The 25,862-nt window shown below is 49.4% G+C and overlaps 1 protein-coding gene across 4 annotated transcripts in view; it reads right to left on the bottom strand.

The window, feature by feature from the left end:
• Positions 1 to 24,185, bottom strand: part of HCFC1 (host cell factor C1) — a 30,664-nt gene extending 6,479 nt beyond the window's left edge. The window contains exons 1-20 of one of the 4 annotated variants that reach the window (XM_053288589.1): positions 22,927 to 23,085; positions 20,592 to 20,655; positions 19,529 to 19,677; positions 18,710 to 18,870; positions 17,768 to 17,976; positions 17,529 to 17,613; positions 17,331 to 17,437; positions 17,068 to 17,247; positions 15,967 to 16,371; positions 14,450 to 14,610; positions 14,130 to 14,327; positions 13,718 to 13,945; positions 13,289 to 13,393; positions 12,577 to 12,796; positions 12,236 to 12,387; positions 12,013 to 12,151; positions 11,491 to 11,711; positions 7,602 to 9,408; positions 1,506 to 1,672; positions 96 to 630 (exon numbers count right to left, since the gene is read on the bottom strand). In XM_053288589.1, the coding sequence (XP_053144564.1) occupies positions 96 to 630; positions 1,506 to 1,672; positions 7,602 to 9,408; positions 11,491 to 11,711; positions 12,013 to 12,151; positions 12,236 to 12,387; positions 12,577 to 12,796; positions 13,289 to 13,393; positions 13,718 to 13,945; positions 14,130 to 14,327; positions 14,450 to 14,610; positions 15,967 to 16,371; positions 17,068 to 17,247; positions 17,331 to 17,437; positions 17,529 to 17,613; positions 17,768 to 17,976; positions 18,710 to 18,870; positions 19,529 to 19,677; positions 20,592 to 20,655; positions 22,927 to 22,950 (5,317 nt within the window). In that variant the 5' untranslated portion in view covers positions 22,951 to 23,085. Of the gene's footprint in view, positions 1 to 95; positions 631 to 1,505; positions 1,673 to 7,601; positions 9,409 to 11,490; positions 11,712 to 12,012; positions 12,152 to 12,235; positions 12,388 to 12,576; positions 12,797 to 13,288; positions 13,394 to 13,717; positions 13,946 to 14,129; positions 14,328 to 14,449; positions 14,611 to 15,966; positions 16,372 to 17,067; positions 17,248 to 17,330; positions 17,438 to 17,528; positions 17,614 to 17,767; positions 17,977 to 18,709; positions 18,871 to 19,528; positions 19,678 to 20,591; positions 20,656 to 22,926 lie in introns of all 4 variants that reach the window. The other 3 variants (XM_053288587.1, XM_053288588.1, XM_053288590.1) reach the window with 3 other exon arrangements.
• Positions 24,186 to 25,862: the final 1,677 nt, after the last annotated feature.

Raw genomic sequence — 25,862 nt, 5'->3', positions numbered from 1 at the left:
GGCGAGGCAAGGGAAGACGACAGAGAGGATTGCTCCTGCACAGCAGCCCCCACACCAGGGGCGAAGGCATTCCCAAGAGCTATAGGGACACTCACCCATTACAGCCTGCTGGGCGGCTTGCAAGACTGCCTGAATGGCCAGGGCTTGTGCCTCTTCGGTGGCAGCAGCTTGGGCGGCAGCCTCTGCAGCAGCCGTCACTGCCAGTTCCTCCGGTGTCAACCCCGTCACCATGAGTGTGGTGGTGCCTGCTTGGCTCTCGGCCATCAGCTCTTGAGGCAGTGCCAGCTGCTCCACTTCGGAGGGTGGAGGGGCTGCAGGAGTGGCCTGCGGGAGCACCACCATCGCCACAGGCTCCTGGGCAGCGGCTGCTGGTGCGGGCAGTGCCTCCTCCACAGGGGCTGGCAGTTCCGGCTGAGGAGCAGCAGCTTCGGCTGGTGGGGCTTCTGTGGATGGAGTGCCTACTGGCGCTGCCTGGGCTGGCTCTTGAGGCTCGGATGGGGCAGCCTGCACCTCTACAGCAGGCCGCAGTGGCTCGGAGGCTCCTGGGAGGGAATCTGTGCTGGTGGCAGCCGGAGCCTCAGCAGGAGGAGCTGCCTCCTCCACAGGGGTCTCAGCCAGCGAGGAGATGTTCTGCAACAGGGAGGAGAAAGGATTAGAACCTTGGATGAGGAGAACTGTGCTGGAACTGGCAGCAAAAGGGTTGGCAAGGAAAGAGCAAGGGGGGCTCTCTAGCATTCCCTTGAAGATTTATTTTGAGTCTATTCTACCACTCACATAGCTGCTTCTTAAGAAACTCGGAACACGGGTGGCCCTATGTTGTATCAGAGGGAGGACCCATGTAGCCCACTCTGTCACTAGGCCAACCACATATCCTTGGGAAGCTCACTAGCAAAGCAAAATGGAGACCACCATCTCCATTGCCCAGAATCTGGTGCCAACAGCTCCAGCTCCCCCATCTTCAGTATTTTTTCCTCATACCCTTGGAGGCTCTTTGGGAATATATGTGGCACAGGGAGGATGCACCAGAAGTTCAAATGTAGTTTTTGGGAAGACAGTTTTAATGTGGGGGGAAATATTCCACAATGTTTATATACAACTGTGCTTATATGCAACTCGGGAAACCAAATGCCTCTTATTTCAGCTAAAGCTGAGGAAGAGGCTGACCACTCAAAGAGGTCTGGCTCAAAAGCTGTCGGCAGACTATGAAGGGACAAATCCAGGAGAATGGCCGGAGGTGGCGGCACAGGACAGACTCCCTAAGCAGAGATTGTGCTCACTTCTGAACAGCAGTTTAAGAAGAAAAAAGCCTGCCCCGACCCAGTCCATCTCTGTGGGGAAGCCCAGAAGCAAGTACTAGTGGATGAATGTGTGAGGAGGGCAATTCTCCCACTCGAAACTGCAAAGACAGCAGTATTGCCAGGTGTAGGGAGCTCAAAGCCTCACGGGAGAGATGAGGCTGCACAAGCAGGTTTATTCTAGGCCCTGATCTACTCCGTGGTCCTCACCGGCACAGAGGGCCCTGGCGCGGGCGTGGATTGCGTAACAGTGGTGACAGCTCTGGTCTGTGTGGAGGGGACGGTGGTTGTAACAGCACTGGGGCTGGGGGCAGCTGTGCTCTCGCTCACAGTTGTCTCAGGCTCCCCCTGTTGGCCATTGGTAGCAGGTGGCTGATCTGCAAAGAGGAAACGGGTTAAGCAGAGGCAAGACCACAGCTGTCGCCCACAGAGGATAAAAGTTCTGGATTCTGACTCTGCTTGCTTGCCCAGTCTACAAAAAAGGGTAATATCAGAAGTGGAATCCTGTAGAATGGGGGACCCATATTCTAGGACAGCCAGACGTGTCCTCTAGAGCTACATTTTTCAAGCTTCTAACCCTAACAGACCCTTTTCACAAGCTCATTTACTGAAGGCCCACCATGTGTTGCAAAGAATTTAGGGCATTTATTAAGGTACACATGCGGTGACTGGATCTGCTGGTCCCTCTACCATATCTTGTGTAAACCAAGATTGTCATCTGGAACTAGGGTTGTATAGAACGTTCCACCTCGAAATGGGCTGTTTCGAGCATCCCGACAATGAAATAGAAAATCCTTTTAAGAGGGTGCCTGTTTCAAGCTTGGAACTGAACCTGCTCAAAGTGCCATTTTGGAATCGAACATTGTGACTTACCTGAAGTGTCCATTTCTCAGCAGGGCAACAGTGTGTCCAACAGCAGGTTGCTCCTCATCACTTGCTCTTAGAACAAATCAAAACAGACAAGAGACCGCTCTCCTTGCAAGTAGGAGGAGCCTCCTCTGGAACCCCAGGTCTCTCTTTCTAAGCCAATGGTGCAAAGAATGAAAGTTAAAGTGTCCAGAAACATGTTTGAACAGGAAGATAGTCAAGAAACTGAGAACGAAAGGTACAACAATAAATCAAATATCTGAATGTGCAAACAGAGACCCAAGGGTGGGGAGGATGTACTTCATTTCCCTGCTGAGAATGGATGCTTAAGGTAAGTCACAATGTTCCATTCTCCAGCAGAGAAGTAGTGCATCCAACAGGGAGACCTACATCACTTTCAGTCTCACTGGGAGGGCAAATCTGCTGACTGCATTTTAACCACCTGTTGAAGAACTCTTCTCCCAAAGGTAGCATCAGCCAAAGCTGGCAAGTTCAGTTTATGATGGCGAACAAAGGAAGAGGAAGAAGTTCGTGTTGCCACCCGGCAAATATCAATCAGGGGAACTCAAGTAGACAAGTCAACTGAGGTAGTGGCATTTCATGTGGAGTGCCAGAATCCCAGATGACAGGGGCACCGCAGAATGCATGCCCTGATCCACCTGGATAGAATGGAGAAAGAGACATTGTCCCTTAAGAAATAGCTGCTGAAGGAAATGAAAAAGGAGTCTGACTGACGGAACCCTTTGGTTCGTTTAAGGCAGGCCTGCTCAACTTAGGCCCCCCCAGCTGTTTTTGGACTACAACTCCCATAATTCTCAGCCACAGCAGCCAATAGCCAGGGATTATGGGAATTGTAGGCCAACATCTGCAGGAGGGTCGAAGTTGAGCAGGCCTGGTTTAAAGTATGTTTTAATGGCGCGTCTGAGGTATGGAGTGTGTCAGGACCTTTCTTTTGCGGAGGACAGGTTGGGGGAAAAGGAAGGAACAATTCCTGAGATCTGTGAAATACTGTGTTTATTTATTTTTTTTTTTTGGGGGGGGGGAGAAGGTTCTGTCCTAAGCAAGATGTAATCAGGAAAAATCTGACATAACTCCTGCCTAATGAATAATGACCCTAACTTAAGACACCCGGCAAGCAAAGGAGATAGCCACTAGAAAAAGAACTTTCCAGGTGAGGAATTTCAGTTCCACTGACCTGAGGGGTTCAAATGGGGACCTGGTCAGAGCTTGTAAAACTGTTGTAAGATCCCATATGGGAAACCTGTGGACAACAGACTAAGGAGCACTGCTCCCCTCAAATCTTTTGATGTGTGGGTGTGAAGAAAGAGAAGAGGGATTAACCTGCAGAACAGATGAAAAGGCTCTTAGGGTGTTTGGCTTCAAACCCCTGCCCAGCCCATTTTGTAGAAGACAGGACAACACTAATTGAAACTAAAGATGTAACTATACCTTGTGTCTTGCACCAGTGAGAAAAGATTTTCCAAGTGATTTGATAAAGTCTTTTTGTGGAACCCTTTCTAGATGCTGACAAGGTGTTTAACACCTTGTCAGAGTATCCCTTCTTACCCAGTGCTTCCCACTCAATCACCACACTTTAAAGTTCAGCCATGCGGGATCTGAGTGGAAAATGAGTCACTGAGACAGAAGATCTTGACGTGCTCCAAAGGGAAGAGGGGGTTCCACTGATAGTTGTACAAGATTGGAAAACCATGGTCTGTGTGGCCAGGCTGGAGCTACCAGGACCACCTCCACCTGACACACTCTGATCCCTTGTACTGCTTTGTGAATGATGGCTTGCAGAAGGAAGGTACAAAAGTCCTGGAGACCATTTCTGGACTAAGGCATCCAGACCTTGTGGGATCTTGGAGATGGAAGAAAGCGACTGAAGGTCTGGAGTTTCAGTTCCAGCTTGTAGCAGTTTCTGAGGGTGTCTTGAACCCTTGTCTGAGGACATGAGCAGCCATATTTCCGAAAAAAGTTGAAGATGTTCTCCGACTGGAGGCATGGGGTAGTCACGGAAATTGTGGGCTGCACATGAAGGGCTTGGGACGTTGCTGGGGTCTGGACTGTGCCTTCTTTGATCTGGCCTTTCTTTTGCAATCAGTGGAAATGATCCTGTCTGGGTTGCCTGTCCCTGAACTGGCAAGATGGACGAAAGAATTTGACTGGCGAAAACTCTGTTTGGCCTGAGTGGCAGGAATGATTTTTTTCTTTTCTTTAGTCTCAACCAAAACTGTCTACAGGGCCTCCCCAAAGAGTTTCCCTCCCAAAAAGGGGGCTGAAGCTAGGTTAGATCTGGATTTTTGATCCATCGTTTTTTTAACCAGAGGTGTCTTCTGACCGAGTCAGCAACTGCCAATGCCCTAGCAGATAATTGTAGGGAATCTTAAGCTGGCATCTGCCACGAAGACTGATGCTTCTAGCAACTTGTTTAGACCCTAGCGGAGATGAGAGTTGCCCTGTGGCGCCATCTCCAAAAGTTCCTTGACCCACAGGATGGATGCCCTAGCGAATATGGAAGTCTCCATAGATGTGCGTATGGAAAAGACAGAGGCTTTGTGGGCCTTGCTCAGGATAGAGTCACAGTGCTTATCCTCAAAATCTTTTAGAAAATAATTGCCATCCTTAGATAGCATGGTGCCACTGACCAAGGCGGCCACAGGCACATCAGTAAAGGGAACCTTTAGGAGCTCTGGGATTCCCCAGTTCATGCTGTAGAGGCACTTAGCACAAGCTGGGGCGGCGGGGGGGGGGGGGGATTGCCTGCCCCTGGAGACTTCCATTCCTCCAGAAGGGCCTTCTTAAAGACAGGACAGGGAATGTGAAGGTCGGATTCTTGTGACGAAGGGAAAACCTCTCTATCCCCCTCAGGTGGCTCAGACTTATGCCCCTGGGATTGTGTGTCTGAAGGGGGAATAAGCTTCAAAACCCTGCGTGCCTTGTGAAGAAGAATGGCAGAATCATCCTGCTTAGTCTGTGAGAGGGAACAGCACTGAAGTCAGTTTCCTCATTGGATAAGTCTCCCCATTCATCCTTAGAAGCCACCCCCTCAGAGGCAGAAGCCCCAGAATCACCTGCCTTATCCGGGGGTGGGTGGGGGAGTGGGGGTGTTTGTCCCATCCCGTGGCGGGGGTGGGTGAGGGATGACTGGAGATGGCTCATTTGGGTCAGTTGTGACCCTCGGGGGGCCTAGTGGAGCGGGAGAGCCCCATTCGGAACCGTCAGAGGAGTGTGAGTGGGGGAGGGGCAGCTGCTCAGAAGAAGCAGCTCTCTGAGATGTAGTGGTGGTGTTCATGCCAAAATGAGACAGGTGCCAGGAGGGGCTACGTCCTCTGTTGAGGAAACGCTGTTCAGAAAACCCCCTATTAATCTCCTTTAAAACCATTCCCCCAAGCCACTGTTTGATATTGGATATGGAGTGGCTGATCGCCCACAAAAATGTCTGTTAAGAACTCTGCCTCCTCAGCATCATCAGACTTGGTAATGAGATTGCCTACCTCAGTCGACTGTCCCACTCCTTCAAGAGGCATGCATCTGGAGTATGGGGGATGGAAAGGCCAGTAGAAACTCTGCCTCACCTGCCACTGTGTGATTTGTACACAACCGAGGCTGTAGCGCACATGGTGGAGCCCTCACCCTCCATTCTCCTTTTCTTGGGACGTAGCTCCTCCCCCAAGCCTGATCTGCAGGGCTCTTGCAGGTGAATAGGTGGGGCAGAGCCCCCAGTAGAGCAGTCTGCATCAGGGAAAGACTCCCTGGTCGACAGGCTTGAACTGGTGATTTTTAAAAAAGAAAATTAAGCCGGCAGCACAACAATTTGGCCTTAAGGAGAAGAGTAAGGTCTCCTTGTGAGGACAGAGAAGAAAGGAAAAAGAATAGTGAGGAACATGAGCACCAAGGTTACCCTGCTGTTCCAGAGCTAGACAGGGCGGAACTGGGGTTCCAGGGGAGGCTCCTGCTTGCAAGGGGCGGCGTCTCTTGTCTATTTTGGTTGGTACCCTGTCTAGGAGCGAGTGATAAGGAGCAACCCACAGTTGTATGCACTCCTTCCCAGCTGGAGAATCCACACCATCTCGCAAATTCCAAAATGGCACCCCCATATGCGCAGAGGTCAGAAGAATGCCATTTTGGAATCCAAAGTGGTGGTCGGAATGTTCCATCTGTAACTGGGTCATTCCATCAGAACAAGTACCTTGCCCGGTTGTTTCAACAGAACAATCTGTGTATTTTGCATTCCAATTTCAGAATGGAATGCAAAATCCGTTTCACACACCCCCCTATATGGAACACACCCAGCCCTTTCCTGCAGCTACACACTGCATAGGCAGATCAGTAATGGTGGGCACGCTGCCTTTTGGGGAAGCTTGTCGGCCATGACTAGTCTTCTCACAGATAACCCCCAGGTTTCTAAAAATATGGTTTTGAAACAGCAGTTAGAAACACAAGGCTTATCATCCGGCTCCAACTGTCCAAGAAGAGAGATTCTAAAGTAGTGTAAAAGCATCCTGGTTCAGGGAGAACAGTGAGGGAGGCTCTCAAGTTGGGAAGACTACAATAAATGTGGACAGGACGGGTAGTGACAGGCAAGAGAGTGCAGAGATCCAAGTACAAAGATCCAGTCTGCATGGATACAGCAGACAAGAAGATAAGGTATCAAGTGCCCATTCCCACTTCTGAAATGGAGGTGTGGTGGAGGGGCACTGAACTTCTGTGGTGGGGATTTACAAAGCATATATGGGAGCCCTTAAAATGAGGCAGACATTTTCTAGCCTTTCCAATCAACTTGACTGAGGAATCCATTTATTCTAAGACCCATGTGCATCAAGAAGATTCTGGAAAGCATTCTAGAGTGTAGTCACCTGCGAACTGAGAAAAGAGGCACCTTTTAAAAGTAGTGATTCTCTTTATTTAGCGGGGGAAAGCAACTGGCCCTATCCACCCCTAGCACAGCATCCCTCCAGGGGCTACTGCTGGTGTCTACCTTATGTTTTGTTTTTAGATTGTGAGCCCTTTGGGGACAGGGAGCCATTTTATTTATTTGTTTATATATATGTAAACTGCTTTGGGAACTTATGTTGAAAAGCAGTATATAAATATTTGTTGTATTTTATTCTATACAGCATGCACTGACTTAGCAGGGCACTGACCAGTTGAGGGAGGCATTACCATCACTCCCCCTGAACAGAGTGCCCTAAAAGATGCCCAGTGCAGGTGGAGGGTGGCAATGGCAAGAAAGCTGTCCTTCAGGGAAGCTCATCTGCCATTACCAATCTTCTCATTGAGAAACTCCTTTGAAAGCGTCCAAGGATCCCTGGAATATAGTCTAAAAACCACTGGTGCAAGGCATCCAGTGCATCTACTCCGTTTTAGGGAACAGATGCTGTCTAAAAACTGAGGAAAGCATCTTACCTACCTACCACGTCCACTCTTTGCTCTTACCTTGATTGGACCCCATGGAGGAAGTGACAGTGGTGGCTGTATGGGTCGTTCCTGTTTCATGGGTTTCACAGGGAGGATTTGAGCACACTCTAGATGCTGGGCTCCGAGGAGGTGACTGGACAGTCCCAGGAGCCTCTCCCTCAGGAGCTTTTCCTGATTCAGAGCCTCCTCCCTGGGCCAAGGCTGAGCTGGAGGGCTGGGTGCCATCACCTCCAACGCTGGGTGACATGGTGGTGCTAGTAGAGCTTGTCTGCTGCGTTTCACATGGTGGAGTTACAGGAGTTTGCTGGGCACCTTCACCCTGCCCAGCACCCATATTTGATGTCGTCGTGGTTGCTGTATTTGTGGTGCCCGTTTCGTGTGTCTCACAAGGTGGATTGGAGCACACCTGTTGCCCAGCGCCTACATTTGACGTGGTAGTGGTGGCTGTATTGGTGGTGCCAGTCTCATGGGTCTCACAAGGTGGATTGGAGCACACTTGTTGCCCAGCACCTACATTTGACGTGGTAGTGGTGGCTGTGTTGGTAGTTCCAGTCTCATGAGTCTCGCAAGGTGAACTGGAGCAAATGCGTGGAGTGGCACCCATATTTGATGTAGCTGTGTTGGTGGTGCCAGGCTCATGCGTCTCACAAGGTGGACTGGAGCAGACCTGAGAGCCTGCATCCTTGGCATCCATTTCGTGAGTTTTGCAAGGTGCACTCAAGTGTGCCGACCCTGTGACCAAGTCTGGTGATACCATCTGTATTGTGCATGGCTGCTTCGTAGGCACATTAGCTTTGGCAGACATGGTGGTGCTGGTGGAGCTGGTCTGCTGCGTTTGGCACGGAGGATTGGCAGAGCCTACCCACTCTCCATCAGGCTGCCCTCGACCCATGAGAGACCGAGCTGTGGTGGCAGTGTTGGTGGTGTGGGTATGATGGGATTCGCATTGGAGGGTTTTCGGTGCTACTGGTCTTTCACTGGCCTGTACTGTGGTTGTGCCTGAACTTGCAGCTGGCTTCTGTGGTACAAAGCTTACCATCTGGACCGTGCATGGCTGCTCCGTCGGCACATCTGCTTTTGCTGACATGGTGGTGTTGGTGGTATTGACCTGCTTTGTTTGGCACGGAGGATTAGCTGGTTCTTCCTGTCCACCATCAGGCTGTCCCCGGCCCATGTTGGAAGTGGCGGTGGTGGCTGTATTGGTGGTTCCTGTTTCATGTGTTTCAGAGGGTGGGTTGGAGCACACTAGCTGACCTGTGCCCACAATGGGCTTCACTGTCATAGTTGTGCTAGTGGCACTAGTCTGGAAAGTTTGGCATGGTGGCTCTGCAGGTGCCTTCTCTGTTCTGGAGGTGGTGGCCGTATTGGTGGTGCCTGTCTCGTGAGTCTCACAAGGCGGGTTGGAGCACACCTTCTGCCCAGCACTCAGCACGGTAGTGGCTGTGTTGGTGGTACCCGTTTCATGGGTCTCACAAGGTGGGTTGGAGCAGACCCTCACCACTCTACCACCGGCCTGGAGCCCACCGGTCTCTTGTCCATCACATACAAACTGCACCTGGGTTGGCCCACCCAAAGTGCCCACTACAGTGGTTGTGGCCGTGTTGGTTGTGCCAGTGTCGTGTATCTCACATGGCGGGTTGGAGCACACTAGAGTAACCGTGCCTGGCTGTGCGTCACCCTGCCCAGATTCAGCAATCGTGACAGTGGCTGTAGGCTGCTCTGTGGTGGGTGAGGCCAAGATGGAGACAGGCAAGTCATGCACTGGCTGGGCTTCTACTCCACTAGGTGTTGTAATCAGGGTGACTTGGGTGGGCTGGGAGACAGGCTGGAGAGAGATGGACACACACACACACACAGAGCTTAGGACAAAGACTTCAGGTAGAGACAATTCTTCCAAACTACTACAAACACACACAATTTTGAGCCATTTCACAAAGTTATGCAGCATAAGATGAACTGGACCACAGGTGAGTGGACATTTTTTAATCTCCCACACATTCTCTCTCACACTCTCTCTCTCTCTCTCACACACACACACACACACACTTATTTGCATGGAGAAAATTAGGAGAAAGAATATAACCAGGGCACATCATTTTTAAGACTAGGTTCTCAAGTACCAGCAGAAAGGGTACTCACAGGTATCAGATGTCTCCGCTAGCAGCTGCTCCTCTGCCACTTCAGTGGTGAAGCCCTTTGTTCACCATGGGCAGCTCCAGCTGCCCTTGCCACTCCTTCTACAACTTTCAGTGCTCCTGCTGCCCTCGCTTGCCAGCAACTCTCTGGGTCTCTCAGAAGCAGAAAAGACCCCATTCCTGTGTATATGGGCAGGATCAGGGCCTTTCCCCTTCTGAGGGAGAGTTGCTGATACTGCATGCTGTCCATTGCCAGCAGCTCTCCAACTGCTCAGAAGGGGAAAGATCCCCCCTACCTGTCTGTAGACAGGAATGGGTCCTTTTCCACTTCTGAGAGGCCTGGAGAGCTGCTGGCAAGCAGCGGTGAGAGCATCAAGGTGCCAGTGGCCTGCAGGAGGAGGGAGCAGGCTAGTGAGGTGGCTGCAGATAGTACTCATGTGAGCATTTTTGATTTTTGAAACATTTGGCACACTCTTACAACTTTTTGGTGCTCCTGGAGTACCAGTAATGTGAATACTGGTATAACTTTCTTCCCATACTAATTTCTCTCTCTGCAGGTGGTTTAAGTTCGAGGGGAGCATTAAAAAAAAATGCAATCCCTTTTCTCCTTCCATTTGAAATGATACCAATCTGGAGTTCCATCACAGCACCTAATTCTGCATAACTTGTAGGAGAGCTCTTACTTTCCCCAGGCAAGACAAATGCTGTGAGGAGGAGAGCTGGTCTTGTGGTAGCAAGCATGACTTGTCCCCTTAGCTAAGCAGGGTCTACCCTGGTTGCATATGAATGGGAGACTTGATGTGTGAGCACTGCAAGATATTCCCCTTAGGGGATGGGGCCCACTCTCGGAAGAGCAGAAGGTTCCAAGTTCGCTCCCTGGCTTCTCCAAGATAGGGCTGAGAGAGATTCCTGCCTGCAACCTTGGAGAAGTCGCTGCCAGTCTATGTAGACAATACTGAGCTAGATGGACCAATGGTCTGACTCAGTATATGGCAGCTTCCTGTGTTCCAAACAGCTCTGCTGACTATGGATCTGCAAGCAGGAGGAGAAAAACTGAGGGAAGAAATCTCCTTCTGCACCACAAAGAACCAAGTGAAGGTGCACTACAGAGCCCCAAGGCAGCAGCGGCTCAAGTCTGCCCTCTTTCTTGCTTTGGTCTTGTGAAATGTGTTATGTTAGTTGGCTAGTGCTCGGGCAGTTTATAACATTCAAGTGATCTAGAATTCTGCAGCAGAAAAAGATGCAGATTAAACAAAATTAACCCAGGCAGTCATAACAGGCATTCAAAGATCTGGTAGGTATCAGCTGCTCTAGAGGCTAGGGCCCATGGGGATGCACAAGCAGCTCTTCTGCCTCATTCACACCATGCCTTTGCTTCCTAGGTCATTAGCTACTCTTGCCCAATGTAACAGTTCATTTAATACATATAGCACTGCACATGCTCCAATCAGTAAGTGCAGGAGAGCCTCCCCCCACCCCCAATATCATTATACAGAAGATACACTCCATCGAAACATGGAGGCTCTATCAAGGCTAATCCCAGCCAATAGCCCCATCCTTCTCCATGACTAAATTTAATCCTCTGCTAAAGCCATCCAAGTCAGTGCTCATCATGATATTTTGGGGTAGCAAACTCCTTAATTATGCATTGTGTGAAGATTTGTGCCTGTCCTGGATCTATTGTCTAGCTTTATTGGAGAACACCTCCTGCCCAAGACTTATATACTTATGAGGAAAGACCCCAAGAAGACCCCTTTCAGCCCACCCAATACCTGCATCGTGATGGTGGGGGTACTCAACCCTCCTGCTGCTGTCAAGGTGGTTTGTGCTGCGGAGACTGTGATGGCAGCTGGATTGATGACCTGGCTGGAAAGGGTGGCAATTGTGCCCAAGGTGGTAATAGGTGTTGCTAGGGAGGCATTGGTATTGTGCCCCCCAGTCCCAGCTAGGCTAGTTGAGACTGTGCCTGTTACAGTACCTAAGGTGGTGACACCTAGAAAGGAAGGAAAGCAGATGCAACAACTCTGCGGATTGATATGCTGGGCAGTATACTGACTTCTGGGGCCCAGAAACATATTCTGTACACTCAAACATTATATACACATGGGCTTTGAGCAAAGCTTCTGGAGATCTCATATGAAATAACATGCTGCAGACAGCATAGCAACCATAGGACTACATCAGCCAAAATGTGATCACAGTTTCTCCGGGAGTTAAGTATGGCATTAGGACCCATAGTTACAATCCACACCTGCCTGCCCCCCGTAGTAACTGAGGTTCTGCAACACACTTACCTGTGGTTCCTTTCACCACCAGAGTGGTGACCGTGGGTTTGACAGCAGACACAGTGACAGGGGTGACAAGCCGCACTCCACCCATAGGGACAGTGCGCAGGATGGTACCAGGCTGACCTGGTGCTCCTTTAAGCACCACCTGCGAAGGCACAAGTTGACAGGTTAAGACCCCAGGCTGAAGACGATTTGGACAATGTGGCCCCGTACCTTCCATTCTGCCCACCTGTCTGACCTGTGTCACACCCTGCTGCCCATGTCCTGTGGCCAGCTTAGGCATTGCTGTGATGATCTTGGCCGGTGTGCCAGTGCCAGAGGTCATCACTTTTGTAGTGATGATAGTAATGGGAGACTTTATTCCAGGGCTACTGGTAACACCTGGAAGAAGAGAAGAAGGAAGCTTGAGAATCTCCACCACACACAGCCTGAAGTGCCTTTGCACCATAACTATGCTTCCAGTGGCTACCACACTGCTCATCCATCACCCATCCATACAAGTAGACCATTACTATCACACCTCAGCCAGCACTATGAAAACCACTGCAACAATCATAATCCACTAATTACCTGTGGCACCCGACTGGGTAATGATAGCTGACATGGGAATAGTTTTGATGATGGTGGTGGTTCCAGGCTTTGTTGTGTTTGGAGACACACTGCTGATGCCCAGGATGGTGGGTTTGGTGCCTGTACCACCTGCCTGGGAGGTGGTGATGATTGTGGTGGGCTTGCCATCTGCTGAGGTCACCAGCTTCAGGATGGTTCCTGCCGGCAGAGGCCCTTTGGTCTAAGAAAGAAAACCAAAAGTTGATACTGCATAGCAGAGTTTCCAAAGCCTTGCACTCAAACAGGCACTAACTGTAGAACAGGGGTAGCAACCTTGACTCTCCAGCTGTTGTTGAACTACAACTCCCACGATTACCAACCACAACTTATTGTGGCTGGGAATGATGGGAGTTGTAGTTCAATAACAGCTGAAGAGCCAAGGTTGCCTACCCCTGCTGTAGAAAACAGGAGATTTAGGAAGACCAGAAGTCTTCATTCTGCACCTCAGTTCAAGGTAGTCACCCATCCCATAACGAGCTAATCCATTAGAAATGGAAGGCATTAGAATCAGAAGGAATCTAAAGTCTTTCTAGTGCACTGATTACATGACTCAACAGTGAGCCAAAAGCCACAATGGCCAACCTCAACTTGCCAATTAGGACACATAGTGGGCAGTAGCATCAATGTCACAGCAGAGTACTGGGGCCACCACTGCGGCCTCACATGTTCTTACCTGGATTATCTGGGTCACTGGGCCTGTAGATGCCTGGCCTGTCACCGCCGACGTCTGAACTGGTTTCGTCTGAACAACTGACATCACCTTACCCAAGTTGGAAATCTGCCAAGAACACACCACAGAGGAATATCAGCATCCTAGGTCACCGCTCCAAAAAGGTTATCACCTCCACAACTCCAACCATGAAGGGACTAGCCCCCTTCCTCTGCTGCTACACTCTTCATGAGTACAAACATTCTGGAGAGCAGCAAAGACTGCTCATCATGGCTGAAGAAAAAATGGTCCCAAGCTCAGATCTCAGAGCAATCTGAGCCCCATAGAAAGCAGATACAACTGTCTACTTGTGTCTAGGGTAGGGTATTCAACTGGTGGAAAGCCACATTCTCTTTGAAACCCCTGCCCCCACCACACCACTTTGATACTCACCAATGCACTGCCTCCTGGAACCGAGATGGGACTTTTCACCAGTGTGATGGTCTTTGTCACCCCACCCACCACGGTGGTCATCACCTGGGCCTGCTGTGCTACGGTGACAGTGCCCGACTTGTGCACGGTGATGATGGGCCGGGTAGGCGTATTGGTGGTGGAAGAAGAGACGGAGGTGCCCACCTGGGCAGCTGCTGTCTTGAGCATGCGAGTTGCTGGGTTGCTCACCTGGATGGCAAAGGAAAAAGGCACTTTAAAGGACCCTGGCGAAATCATAAAGGCTTTTTTTTAAAAAAAAAGAGAATAGGCTAGGAAGCAGAAATCAGTTCCATTTATGCTATCTCTCGAACTAGTTGCAAACCTCAGTAAATGCCACCAGCCTACCCCATAGGAATATGCTGCTGATACGCACCATGACAGGAGAAGAGGCTACTTTAACTGTGGTGGGCAGCGTGGTGGTCCCCGGTGAAACAGCAACAGTCTTCACTATGGTGGTGCCAGCAGGAACACTCAACATAGTAGGGGTAGAAGATGGTGGGATTTTCTGAGTGGCGGCAGCAGCTGCCGCCAGAGCAGCCATTCCACTCATCTGGGGGCTGCTGCCAATCACCTGAAGGAAGAGGAGAGAGAGCCAGGAGTTAATGTACAGAAGCTCTTGCCTTAAGGTGGTGAGGCAGGGGTATTTCTTTCCCACAAAGGTCCCCATATACCATATACCAGTGCTGTACTCACCGTCCCTTGAGTGGTCTGGGTGGGCACTACCATGCGCACCCCAGCTGGCAGTGAAGTCACTGTCACTGGGCCCTTCCCAGCCTGCCCTGCCGAACGCACTGTCACCAACGGAGCTCCTGTGGTAGCTTGTGGGCCTGTGACCTTCAGCACAGCTGGGACAGCTATCAAGGAAGGAGGAGGAAACAAAGTAAGGCAGGGGCCTGGGTTACGATGCTGACTCCCAGTTAGTACAGTTACCAGACCACAGCTATGGGGAAGCTGGCCTCCCTAGCAAAACGCAGACAGTTGGCATGGAATGTGAGCATTTCTCTTTGGGCCCTTGACCTAGGGCTAGGAAGCACAATACCAACACTCTCTACATAAGAGCAAAACAAAGATCCATGTTTACTAATTATCAATGTAGCTATCTTTTCTTAATTATAAATGAGGGCCTTTAAGCATACTACAGGTTCAATGCAGCTCCATTTCCTCTCCCCGCCCCACTTACGTTTGCCCCAGCATTACACATATTTATCCAAATCAAAGATGACTGAATTTAAGAAAAACCCCTTTAAAAAAACAGAGACTAAACACAGGTTATACCTGCGTTTACTCAAAAGGAACCAGACTCTGAATTTAAGACGACCTCCTGATTTTTAATATCAAAAAACCTGGGAGAAAAACTGGTCTTGGGTTCAGGTAAATACAGTAAAGTGAATGACAAACAGGAGCAAAGCAAATTAGGTAGCGGACTAACAAACCCACATCCGGCCAAGTCCTTCTTTGAAGAACCTAGTGGACAGATAGGAGAGAACCCCAGAGTCATGGGCCACTGGAGGGCAACATATAGGGAGAAGAAATTCTAACTTGCCAGCAATTCCCAGTTCTGTGGGAAGCAGCTATACTGTTTGACAAAACGTTGCTGTGCTCCCTGAAGATAGCAAGTTGCCCAAATGCATTTGGACATGCAGATAATTAATCCCACACATCATTTTGCACCTTGTTGGAATCTGCTTCCATTTTTTTTCCCTTCGGCCCAGAGTTAGAGCAAGCGTTGCCAGAAAAGCCAGTCTTTTGGGGTATAAACGACATGTTATATTAAAACATATGGCTTGGCCCTTAGTTGTTTTTTAGGCAGCTCCAAGAAGTCCCACCGATTTAAAAGAATCAAATACATGTATTTCATTTAATATGTCTGTACTCCACTGGCATTCCATACTCAAGGCTGCTAAACAAAACCATTAGGAGAAAAGCCATTCACAGAATCTGCTATCATCAGTAGAAAACAAGAACGAGAACCAAACCACTAAGGTATCATGCCCCTAAAAGCCATGTTTTTAGAGATGGGCTTTGTATTTATTTCAAAAGATTGACAGTGGTGGTGGTGGTGGACGAGTTCCCCCGCAAGGGGTGCTGTAGGCCGTGACAGTGAATCGCAGCACAACAGGTCCAGCTCCTACTCTTCAAAAGGGAAGGGACTCGAAGCACAGCTCCTCACCACATGCTAACGGGCCCCACTTTATTATTGGTTCTCTTACCTTGTGGGCGAGGAGTGGCGGCAGCAGCAGGCACCGGCATTGGACTGCTAGGCACAGTAGGCAGCACCTGGATGGTGGTTGTGGTAGGTGGGGCAGGAGCGGCGGCGGCAGCGGCAGCAGTGGCGGCAGCAGCAACAGCTGTTGCCTGGGGCAGCAGTGTGATGCCCATTTGGGTCAATGGCTGCACAGGAGGGGCAGGGGCAGCTGCAGCCGGAGCGGGGCTCTTGGGGGGGTTGACAGGCACTGAGGGCACAGGGTTGGTAGCTGGCGAGGTGGCAGCTGGGATGTCATACTTCTGCAGCTGCAGCAAGTAAGTGTCAGCAGTTGGGACAGAACCCCAGCTCACTTCCAGGGAGTTGGTGTTGGCACGGACCAGCTGCACCCGTGAAGGCGATGGAGGTTTCTCTGCAAAGGGAGAAGAGGAGCAAGTGGCATTAGCAAGATGACCCTTTGGGTCCTCCTGACGTTCACCACACTCCTTGGAGAACTGATTGCACGTGGTATTTCGTGCAATTCTACACACTAATCGTACTGGAGTGAGATGCCAAATTCAAGGTGTATTTTGAACACAACAGAAGCTGGAAGACAGTCCAAATTGACATGGTTTCTGAGAGAACCAAAGAGAGCAAACGATCACTTCCTCAACCATCAGAACTTCTGACGCTAAGGCTGCACCTACCTTTTCAGAAAAAGAATCCTTTTCCTAGTTGCACCATTTTCTCCAGCAGGTGAGAAACTACATGCTTGAATGTTCTCAAGCATTTTTAAAAGCCAACCCTCCTCTACCTACAAAACGGACGATATCAGCACACAGTGCCTCTGACTTTTCATTAGACTTTCATCACATATGAAAAGCTAAGGAAAAGGCCAAGTTAAATCCTCCTTTCCAATACATTAATCTTTCCATGTACACAGACATGTTTTCCATTCACGGGGAAATTGTATGCTTGAGTGCTCCCCCACCTGTAGTTTAAAATGGTACAATCCAGCAAGGGCTGCACCATGCACTGTTTCTGCCTGTTTGAACTGGCCCCCAGGCTGGAAAATCTGCAGCATTTTAATGCTCATTTCCACCCCAGGTGCTACACCCTGCTCCCTCACCTGTCTCGAGATACCAGAGATCCTTGCAGCAGACCTGGTTATTCCAGGCCTTGCGATACCCATCGCGGCCACTCCAGATATACAAACGAGTATTGATGGCCACAGCACAGTGCCCAGCTCGTGCCCGTGGAATATTATCTTCCAACGTGTCCATCAGAATGGGCTCCCAAGCCATGGAATCTGGGGGCAGGGAGAGAAAGAAAGGTCAGATGAGAAGGGAAAGGCAAATAGAAGAGAGACAGACTAGGGAAGAGCTTACATACCAAGGTTGAGGCAGGCCAGTGTATTTGTGCATTTCCACTCCTTTTCATGTGTGGCCACTTTGACATCATCCATGACAAGGGGTACCCAGCCCCCAAACACATACATCCTGCCAAGAAAACAGAAGAGGTGAACACAAGCTCAGATAGGAGTGTCAGGAACATGGAATCATGCTAAAGCATGTCTGGCACAAGGCTTACTTGTTCCCAATGGTGGTTGCTGAATGTAGGCTGCGTGGGAGGGGAGCCACACCACTCAGGGTGGGCTTGTTCCAGGTCAGAGAATCTGAAGGGAGAACATAGCAAAAGATTACTGTTTGGTCCTAATTTCTTCATATACACACCCCAGGCCAAGATCAAATAACTTACTCTGTTCAGAACAAAACGTCAGCTCCACGTATTCCACCCCATCCTCCCAAACCCATTCTTGGTGCCATTACCAATGTCAAGTGTCCAGAGGTCACCAAGACGACAACCACTCATGCCACCATATATGACCAGCTTGGATTTCTTGTTGTCTTTTTCTGTGTACACCACAGCAGTGTGGGACTCCCGCGGTGGAGGCAGCACACCATAGGTGATGGGGATGTCCCATGCCACCACACCAGAACCTGGACGCAGCTCCAAGATGTAGAGGTCATTAAGGTATCTGAAGGAGAAACAAACAAAACCAGAAAGGCAGATATGAAAACTAGTCGAGGAATGACAGCTCTGTTTCTCAATTGCTTACCACTGGTGCTAACCACCTGGATCCACACAGTTTGCTCTTTAAAGGCAGAGCCATGAACATTTTCTTAATAATTGTTTTAATAAGCCCAGGCCAGAAATGTTAACTGGGCACACTGTTCCCGCTAAGACGTGTGCACGCTCACAAGTTTTCTGATGTCCGCTCAGTTTTAGATCCTGCTCAGGTTGAATCAGGAAGGCCCCATTCTGAATGCAGTTGCGCACAGAGTGCCTTGATATTGCCACTCAGAACAAAATTCATTTTGCACAGAGGTGAAAAATTAGAGGGACCACTGACTGGTCAAAGAGGCACCTTTTTAACATGGTGATTCTCTTTAACAGGGGGAGAGCAACTGGCCCTATCCATCCCCAGCACAGCATCCCTCCAGTGACTTTTGCTGATAGCTATTTTATGTTGCTTTTTAGATTGTGAGCCCTTTGGGGACAGGGATCCATTTTATTTATTATTTCTCTATGTAAACCACTTTGGAAACTTTTTGCTTAAAAGCAGTATATAAATATTATTTGTTGTTGTACTGGGCTCCACTGCCACACACATCAGTGGCTTCTTCCAAGAGAACCCAGTTACGGGCTACGGGTGATAAGCCCTGGTCATAAAGGCCTTGTGTCTGTCCTGCAGCTCTCTTTCATCATACCTGGGAATGTTGTTCTTTGGGTCTTCACTGTCATTGGCCAGTCCCCCAAATAGGTAGCATTTATTGCCCACCAGTGAGAAGCTATGACCAAGGCGTGGGCAGGGCGGGGGCCCATTCTTGGGAGTCTTGGCCTTCAGTCTCTTCCACTCCCAGCGGCTGGCCTAGAACAAGGAAGCATACAGTTAAGGCAAGTGAGCAATGTTGGATTTTTGTTCCAGGGCTGACTTGCCTTTGAGGCCCACTATGACAGTCGCCTTAGGCAGTGGATTGGCAGGGGGAGAGGGTGTGCCTAGCGGCCCATTTACCCAAAGGTAAGTGTTCTTTCTTCCTCTTAGATGGATATCAAAAAGGAAGTGTGGGGAGAGGAGTAGTGGCCAAAAGCATCTCATACGAGATGCTATAAGCTACTACTCTTTTACACAATTTAAAAAAAAAATCTAGCAAGGAACAGAGGACTGGCAGTGTTAATGCACCACTGGAAGGTGAGATGGTGCACACTTTGAAACACCAGGAACAGGAAAGCCCTGCCTCACTGCCAGGGAGGGCTTAGCTTGCACCCTTAAAAAAAAAAAAAAAAAAAAAAAAGGAACAGCATATTCTACATATAAGTAGCAGAGATGTTTCCTGGGGGGAAAAGAGAAGGAATACAGACAAGAACTTCAAGAAGTTTGAAATTCTGCAAAGACCCCTGGTGTTTCTCAAACTACTAGCTGGATATAGCAGCTGCAGGCAAATGGGTTAATAACACAACTGAGTGCTCAAAACCATCACCTTTTCAGAACTAAGAGAGAGAAAATCTTGTGCCCTACAACCCCTCACCTGCAGTTCGTAGAGGTCGTTGCTGTACTTGCCATATTCCACCATCCCTCCAAACACAAGGAGGCGAGTCCCATCACAAACAAAGCCATAGGCAGCACAACCAGGTGGGATGTCTCCCCGCACTGCTGGGATGAACCATTGGTTTGTAGCTGCAAAAACAAACGAACGAAGGAGGTCAGGAGGGCTGCTCATCTGGAGTCACCAAGACAATTCCCCAGGACAGAACATGGTAGGGCCATGGCACACACATGACGATTTGGTGATTTTGCGGATTCTGTCAACTGAGAAAATACCTAGCAGACAAGGTTTGCACTCCACCCTACCTGAAGGCAGAGCTCTCAAAGCTATGCACTCACTCTAGTGGTTGCTACCCTTCTCCCCAAAACTAGGTTGCCATCATTGGCAACACCCACCCAGCTTTACTTTGCTATCTCAATTAGCAATCAAACCCTAGACAGCCTCTCAGCACAGAACCTAGAAGAAAACTTGCTGAGGCAATGGCCTCAGCCTTTAGTGGATAATAAAGCAAGCGGCGCATTATTTACAGAAAGGGAAGAGGAGAATGGAGGAGTGTTCATTCCACTCTGGGTCAGGGCTCCCCCTCCCCAAAGCTCCTGATGGATGCGGCATCCAGCAGCAGGGGGCCTTGCCAAAAAGAACTGTTTACAGTGAGCAGAGCAGAAGGAAGCAGCCTATCAGGGAAATCGGACAGGGGCGGCATCTGCCAATCAGGAAGCTAGGTCCCACCCCTCCTGCCCAGCTCTAGTACTACAAGGAGACTCTTTTGCCATTCGAGAGCTAGAGGCCACAGCTGACACGGGGGGGGGGGGGACGGACAGATACACTTCTTCCTCCCCACTGCCTCACGTGCTTGCAAGCCCAAGCATGTGTTTTTGAAATCAACCTAAATTGCACCCAACTCATGTATAAAGCCTTGATAACTGCAGTGTCAGTGGGAGACCTGGAAGAATCCTGGAGCTCCCAAAGTAGAGTGCGCCAGCCTAGCACTTCCACCACACACTTTGGCTAATATGCAATGTCTTCAGTAAGATGCCTGACTTACTTTTCTGTTGGCCAACAGCAGAGGCCATTTTTTCAGCAGCACAAGGACTAGAAACATGGGAGGACTACGGTTGGAAAAAAAAGAAAGCCAAAATGCTTGGATTCAATCTCTCCTTCTTGAATGAAAGCACAATTCCAGTTCTCATTGGTGTAGGGGGAAAGTGAAACCAATTCCTCCCAGTTGCACATTTGGGGGCCAAATTAAAGTTAACATGAAGGGGTTTTATCAGCAAAAGTCTCTGTCTGTATTTCCTGAGTTTCTTGTTGCGTTTAGAATTCCTCTTCCAAGATGTAAAATGTCTTAACTCTTACTGGGTATTCATTCACATCTACCAGTCTCAATATATTTACAATAGTTTTTTTTTTTTTTTAAACCCTTAATTTCATATCATGGATATAAACAGAAATCACTTGTATTCTCTCACCAACTCAGAATTGTGCTTTTGAAGCTAGAAAGCCCACGTAGGTTACAGAACAAAGGTGGAGCACATAACAGGGGAACTATCACACTGTGAAGAAATGGCTAGGATGAGGGCATGTTAGCTTTAGGACTAAATAAGGCCCTTGCAAGCCAGAGAGAGAGTCTTTAATACTGTTCAAATTCAAGACACTAAAGAAAATTATTTTCAGGAAACTTCTTCCAGTTAAATGCGATTCCAACTTTAGCCCCCAGAACCCAACAGTATTTACAATATTTGTGGAGTCTAAAGAATCCAGGATCACTCTGCAACCTTGCACTGACAATTGTTTTTGCCATTCCAGCTACCACAGAGGCTAACCAGCAGTGACTCCTTGCATACACTCCAGCAACCCCAAACATAACTATGGCATGTTACTTTGACTGAAAATCTGCTGGAATGGTAGGAGTGGGGAATTGTACCCTATTTGTACAAAATCTCTTTTTTGTAGAAAGATTAAGCACTAACTACACATTTCCACAGGTCGCAATCTTTTGGAACTGTGTTTAGAGTGCCCTACAGCTCCTGATCAAGTTAGGTCCACCTAACTCCTCTGCTCAATTTGCCAGGGAAACAGAACCCACAGCACATTAGCCTGTGGAAGCCAACAGACTCCACTCTGTGGAGTGGAGAAATAAAGAGAAAGCTCAGAGGATCATGGGTGGGATTTGCTTAAAGGCAGGCAGAAATGGGCACATTCCACTGGCACCAGGGGAAATTTTTAAACCCAGGACTCTGAACTACTTCAGTTTGCTTCAGACACCATCTTCAGCAATTGGCACAAAAGATAAGGGTCTCTGACCCCTCCCAATTAGCTACAGTGGAATGTTCCAGCGTCTGCTTCCCACCCACAGCGCCTTTCCTAGGAAGGAACAGCACTGTTGCACTCCAAGACTAGCTGCGCCAATAAGTCAGACAAGAAGGAGTTAAAAGCTGAGCATTTGAAAGTTGAAATTTACGCGCCAAGCCCTTGGGGAGGAAAAGCTCCTTTGCCAGTGCCTCACAACCTCCCATACAAGTGCATGTGTGCCGCCACTGGGAGGAGAGAGGGAAGCCACTCTCCCAAGCAGCATGCACTACCAACACACCAGGGTTAAACTTGCAAACGCCAGGGCAGTTGTGTCCTCAGGGTACCCTGCGCTGTACTGCAAGCTGGATTCACCGGCTGAATCGTGAGAGGCACTTCTTTGGAATTTCTTCCATTGGATCTGGCACAGCTTGCCAGCCCACTCTCATTCTCTCTCCCCACCCCGCCAAATTTCCTCAGTGTCACCAAGACTGGTGATTGGGGCTCCTGTGGCTGCAACAGGATAATCCTCTTAAGATATACTGTCAGCAGAAAAGGGAAATTCTCCTACAACATACACTGTTACAGCCTCCTTCTTGAAGGTAGGATACCCCACCACCCCAAAATAAACATTGCCACAGTGTTCGAGCTACCTCTTGGCACAGACACAGAAGAGAAAAAGTTCCCAATGTGAAAACACGAATACTTCATCTAACGGAGCTGCAAGAGGATTCAGCACATGCTAGTTAGTTATCACGCCCCAAACGACTGGAGGAAATTAGAGACTGAACAAGAGAGACTTTATCTTTGTTTTGCCCTTATAGCTCTCTCCTCTATTGCCATACACCCCAGAAAACAGACTTGAAGCTTTTGGGGGTGATGGTGTAGGAGCTAAGCACTAACATGCATCCTTCTCTATACACAAGACATCAAAGTTTTCTGCTTCATACTTTCACAGGGAATTGCAAGTCTCTCTGGGACCAATTATAGAAAACCAGAACTGAACCAAACCACCATTCATCCCTCTGGATATAGATGGGGGAACTCCCACTCACCCTATAAATGCTGTTGTCCATTCATTACCCCCTTACCTGTGTTATAGACGTGCAACTCATCCACGATGCCCTCGTTGCCCCCTCCGAAGACTACAATCAGCTCTTTGATGGCCACAGCTCTGTGTCCATGTCGGGGCCGAGGCACAGGGCCTGACCACCCAACTACCCGCTTCCAGCGGGGCTGCAGCAAACCTGGGGTGGTCCCACCACCTGTTGGAGAGCCCCCACTTGGGGCAATAGGAGAGGCCGCAGCCATAGAAAGCACCTCCCCACTCTTAAACTAGTATCCCTTCAAGCAGACAGCCCTCTAAACGCGTAGGGCAAAAGGGCAACCTTACCTAGATTTCTTTTAATCTAGGGGTGCCCCTGTAAAAGAGACCAGCACCCTCCCAGGCAACACACACTGCCCTTTTCCAGGTAAGGGGAACAACACCACCTTCACTTTTTCCTTGGCAATTGGGCAAAATAATCCTCTTTGGGGAACGACACCCTACAGCTCCTCTTTCGATTACTGGGGCACCCCTCGCGGTGGGAACTAGGCCAGACTTACTCCCTCTCTGGAGTAGACATACTAATTTGGAGCAGGTATGAAAATGGGGTTTTGAAAAATATCTACCCGCCCCCCAAAATCACCTTTTGGTGGAGCAAGTACCCGCCTCTTTTCACGTGGGGCAATTACAGCCGAGGGTTGCCCTGCAGCTGAGATGCCACCAGCCTTCTGTTCCCTGAGGGCGAGCAGTTTAGACCGCTATCCCCCCCCCGCCCACCCCTGTACAGACACCCTCTCTAGAGAGGAAATGCCCTCCTCTTGTAATATGAGGGGGGTTCACACAAGATCACCCCTTAATTGCCTCCCCCTTTTTGAAAAACGGCACTGATTCCCCTTGCGAGGGAACTACCCCGCGTGGGGCAGTTACTCCTCCCCCCGCGCAGCCGGGCCCCTCTGCCGCCCCCCTCCGGCCCCCGCTCAGAGCCCGGCCCTGGGAGCCGCCATCTTGTGTGCCCGGACGGAAAATGGCGGCCGCAGGGAGCGAGAAGCCGCCTCCCCCTCGTCCCCCCACCCGGCGCGTCTTCTTCTCTGATCCTGCCTGCTTCCCTCCCTGGAGACCTAAGCCAGGGCTCCCTTCCTCCGATTTCCAAGCACGGCGGGCCGCTCGATCCGCCCCCGCTGTACGGCACCGATGGGCAGGCTGCGGGCTCCAGGCGCCTTCACGCCGCCCTGGGAGCCGCCATCTTGCGCCTGTGAAAAATCTCTCTTCCTCGGCGGCGGCGCGGGCGGGGCCAAAGTGAGGCCTCTGTACGGAACCCCTCCCACCAGGGCGCCGCCATTTTAGAGTGGGCAGGGCAGCTTGGATAGCGCCATGTTAGTGGGTGTCTGTACTCCTCCTGCTTTTGTAGGTGGTGGAGGAAAATAGAGCTGCATTAAGTATACCAGCAACACTGATCGAATTTTATTGCTATATAGTTAAACATTTCACTATTTCCAACTTTACATTGTCTAAGTAGTCGAATGCTGTGTGGACGTCGCCATCTTGCAAAAGAAACTCCGCCCTGTTGTTGTTTTTTTAATACGCTTCACCCAATAATCAATCTCCCCGCTTTTACCGGCCACGAATACTTTGGAGAGGCCCTATACATCCCACCCACAACAAATACAGTGCTGTACAGCAAGGCTATGGGCGCCGCCATCTTTGATAAAGATCGAGATTTACTTCGAGCTCAGCTTTTGTTTTGTAGCAACACTTTATAGGTAGCGAAGGAGCAACATGGAGCAACAACGGGAACTAGCAGTTCACGCTGATTCTCGTAACCACCTGCTGCTCCCTCCCACTGTTGGCCCCGCCCCGGCCCCGCAAGTTCCCTTTCCCTTTAAATGTCATTCTCTCGTCATCTCTGTGTCTCTCTTTTCAGAATTTTATTCAAGTTCTTAAAGGGCTAAATCATTTGATTTAGAATACGGTGGGGCTTATATAGTGCTTCCAATTATAAAAACTTCGGGTTTCATGCTTTCCTGGAAGCTGCCATCTTGGTTCCACCCCCTTCCTATCACTGTCATAAAATACAAAACAAAGATGGCGCCAAAAACGTCCCGGATGTTCCTTCTCCCTTTGAAACATAGACCAAAATGGCGTTTTTTAAAGTGCCCGTATATAGCTGCCCCATATTATATGTTCTTCAATATGGTGGTTCCAATATCCCCGTATGTGGTTCCTGCGGCTATACACATTCAAGATGGCGGCTTCTTGAATACCCGGATGGGCGGAACACTATCCAAAAATAGTTTCTTCCTCAGTTTCAAGAGGCCTCCTTACTAAGTTCCCGGATGTAGCTTGCTTGCTGCTCAAGAAAATTTAAACATGGCGGAACTTTGAATGCCCAGATATTCAAGATGGAAGATCACTCGCTTCTTGCTCTGTAAACTGGTGCAACATCCAAAATGGCTGTAGTCAAAGCCTCGACGGTCGGCGCTTCTCAAAATGGCTCCAAAATAGCGAGAATCACCCGGATCAAGAGTCAAACAAGATGGCGCTAACGCTCCACATTGCCCGGATGTTAAAGGCGGGAACAAAGATGGCGCGTTACAAATAATCCGTATAGTGCTGGTAGGCTTTTCAAGATGGCGACTTAAAACAAGAGAGGAAAGTATCTCAAGATGGCGGCTATCTGCTATCCGGATGTGCCTCCTCAAGATGGCATCTAGAAACCTGTGCGGTTGCTAGGATACAGATCTCGAGGAGATTTATACAAACAGTGTATCGTTTCTTTCGGGTATTGAAAAAACAGGGAGTGGAACTCATAGGAAGAAAAATAGTAAATAACACTTGTTATCGGTAGCTATTTTACAGCCACCTCGTGCTAATAACCTGTGTACTGAAATTGTTAGTATAGCAACTCTGCTTCTCTCAGTACGCATGCGTAATTCTGGACGGTCCTCCCGCCTCCCCACCGGCCCAGTAGCCCTCCTTTCTTGA

Source organism: Hemicordylus capensis, chromosome 2, assembly GCF_027244095.1.
Source record: "Hemicordylus capensis ecotype Gifberg chromosome 2, rHemCap1.1.pri, whole genome shotgun sequence".
Classification (NCBI taxonomy): domain Eukaryota; kingdom Metazoa; phylum Chordata; class Lepidosauria; order Squamata; family Cordylidae; genus Hemicordylus; species Hemicordylus capensis.
Note: the sequence above shows the minus strand (reverse complement) of the source record. Positions and strands in the feature narration are given on the sequence as shown.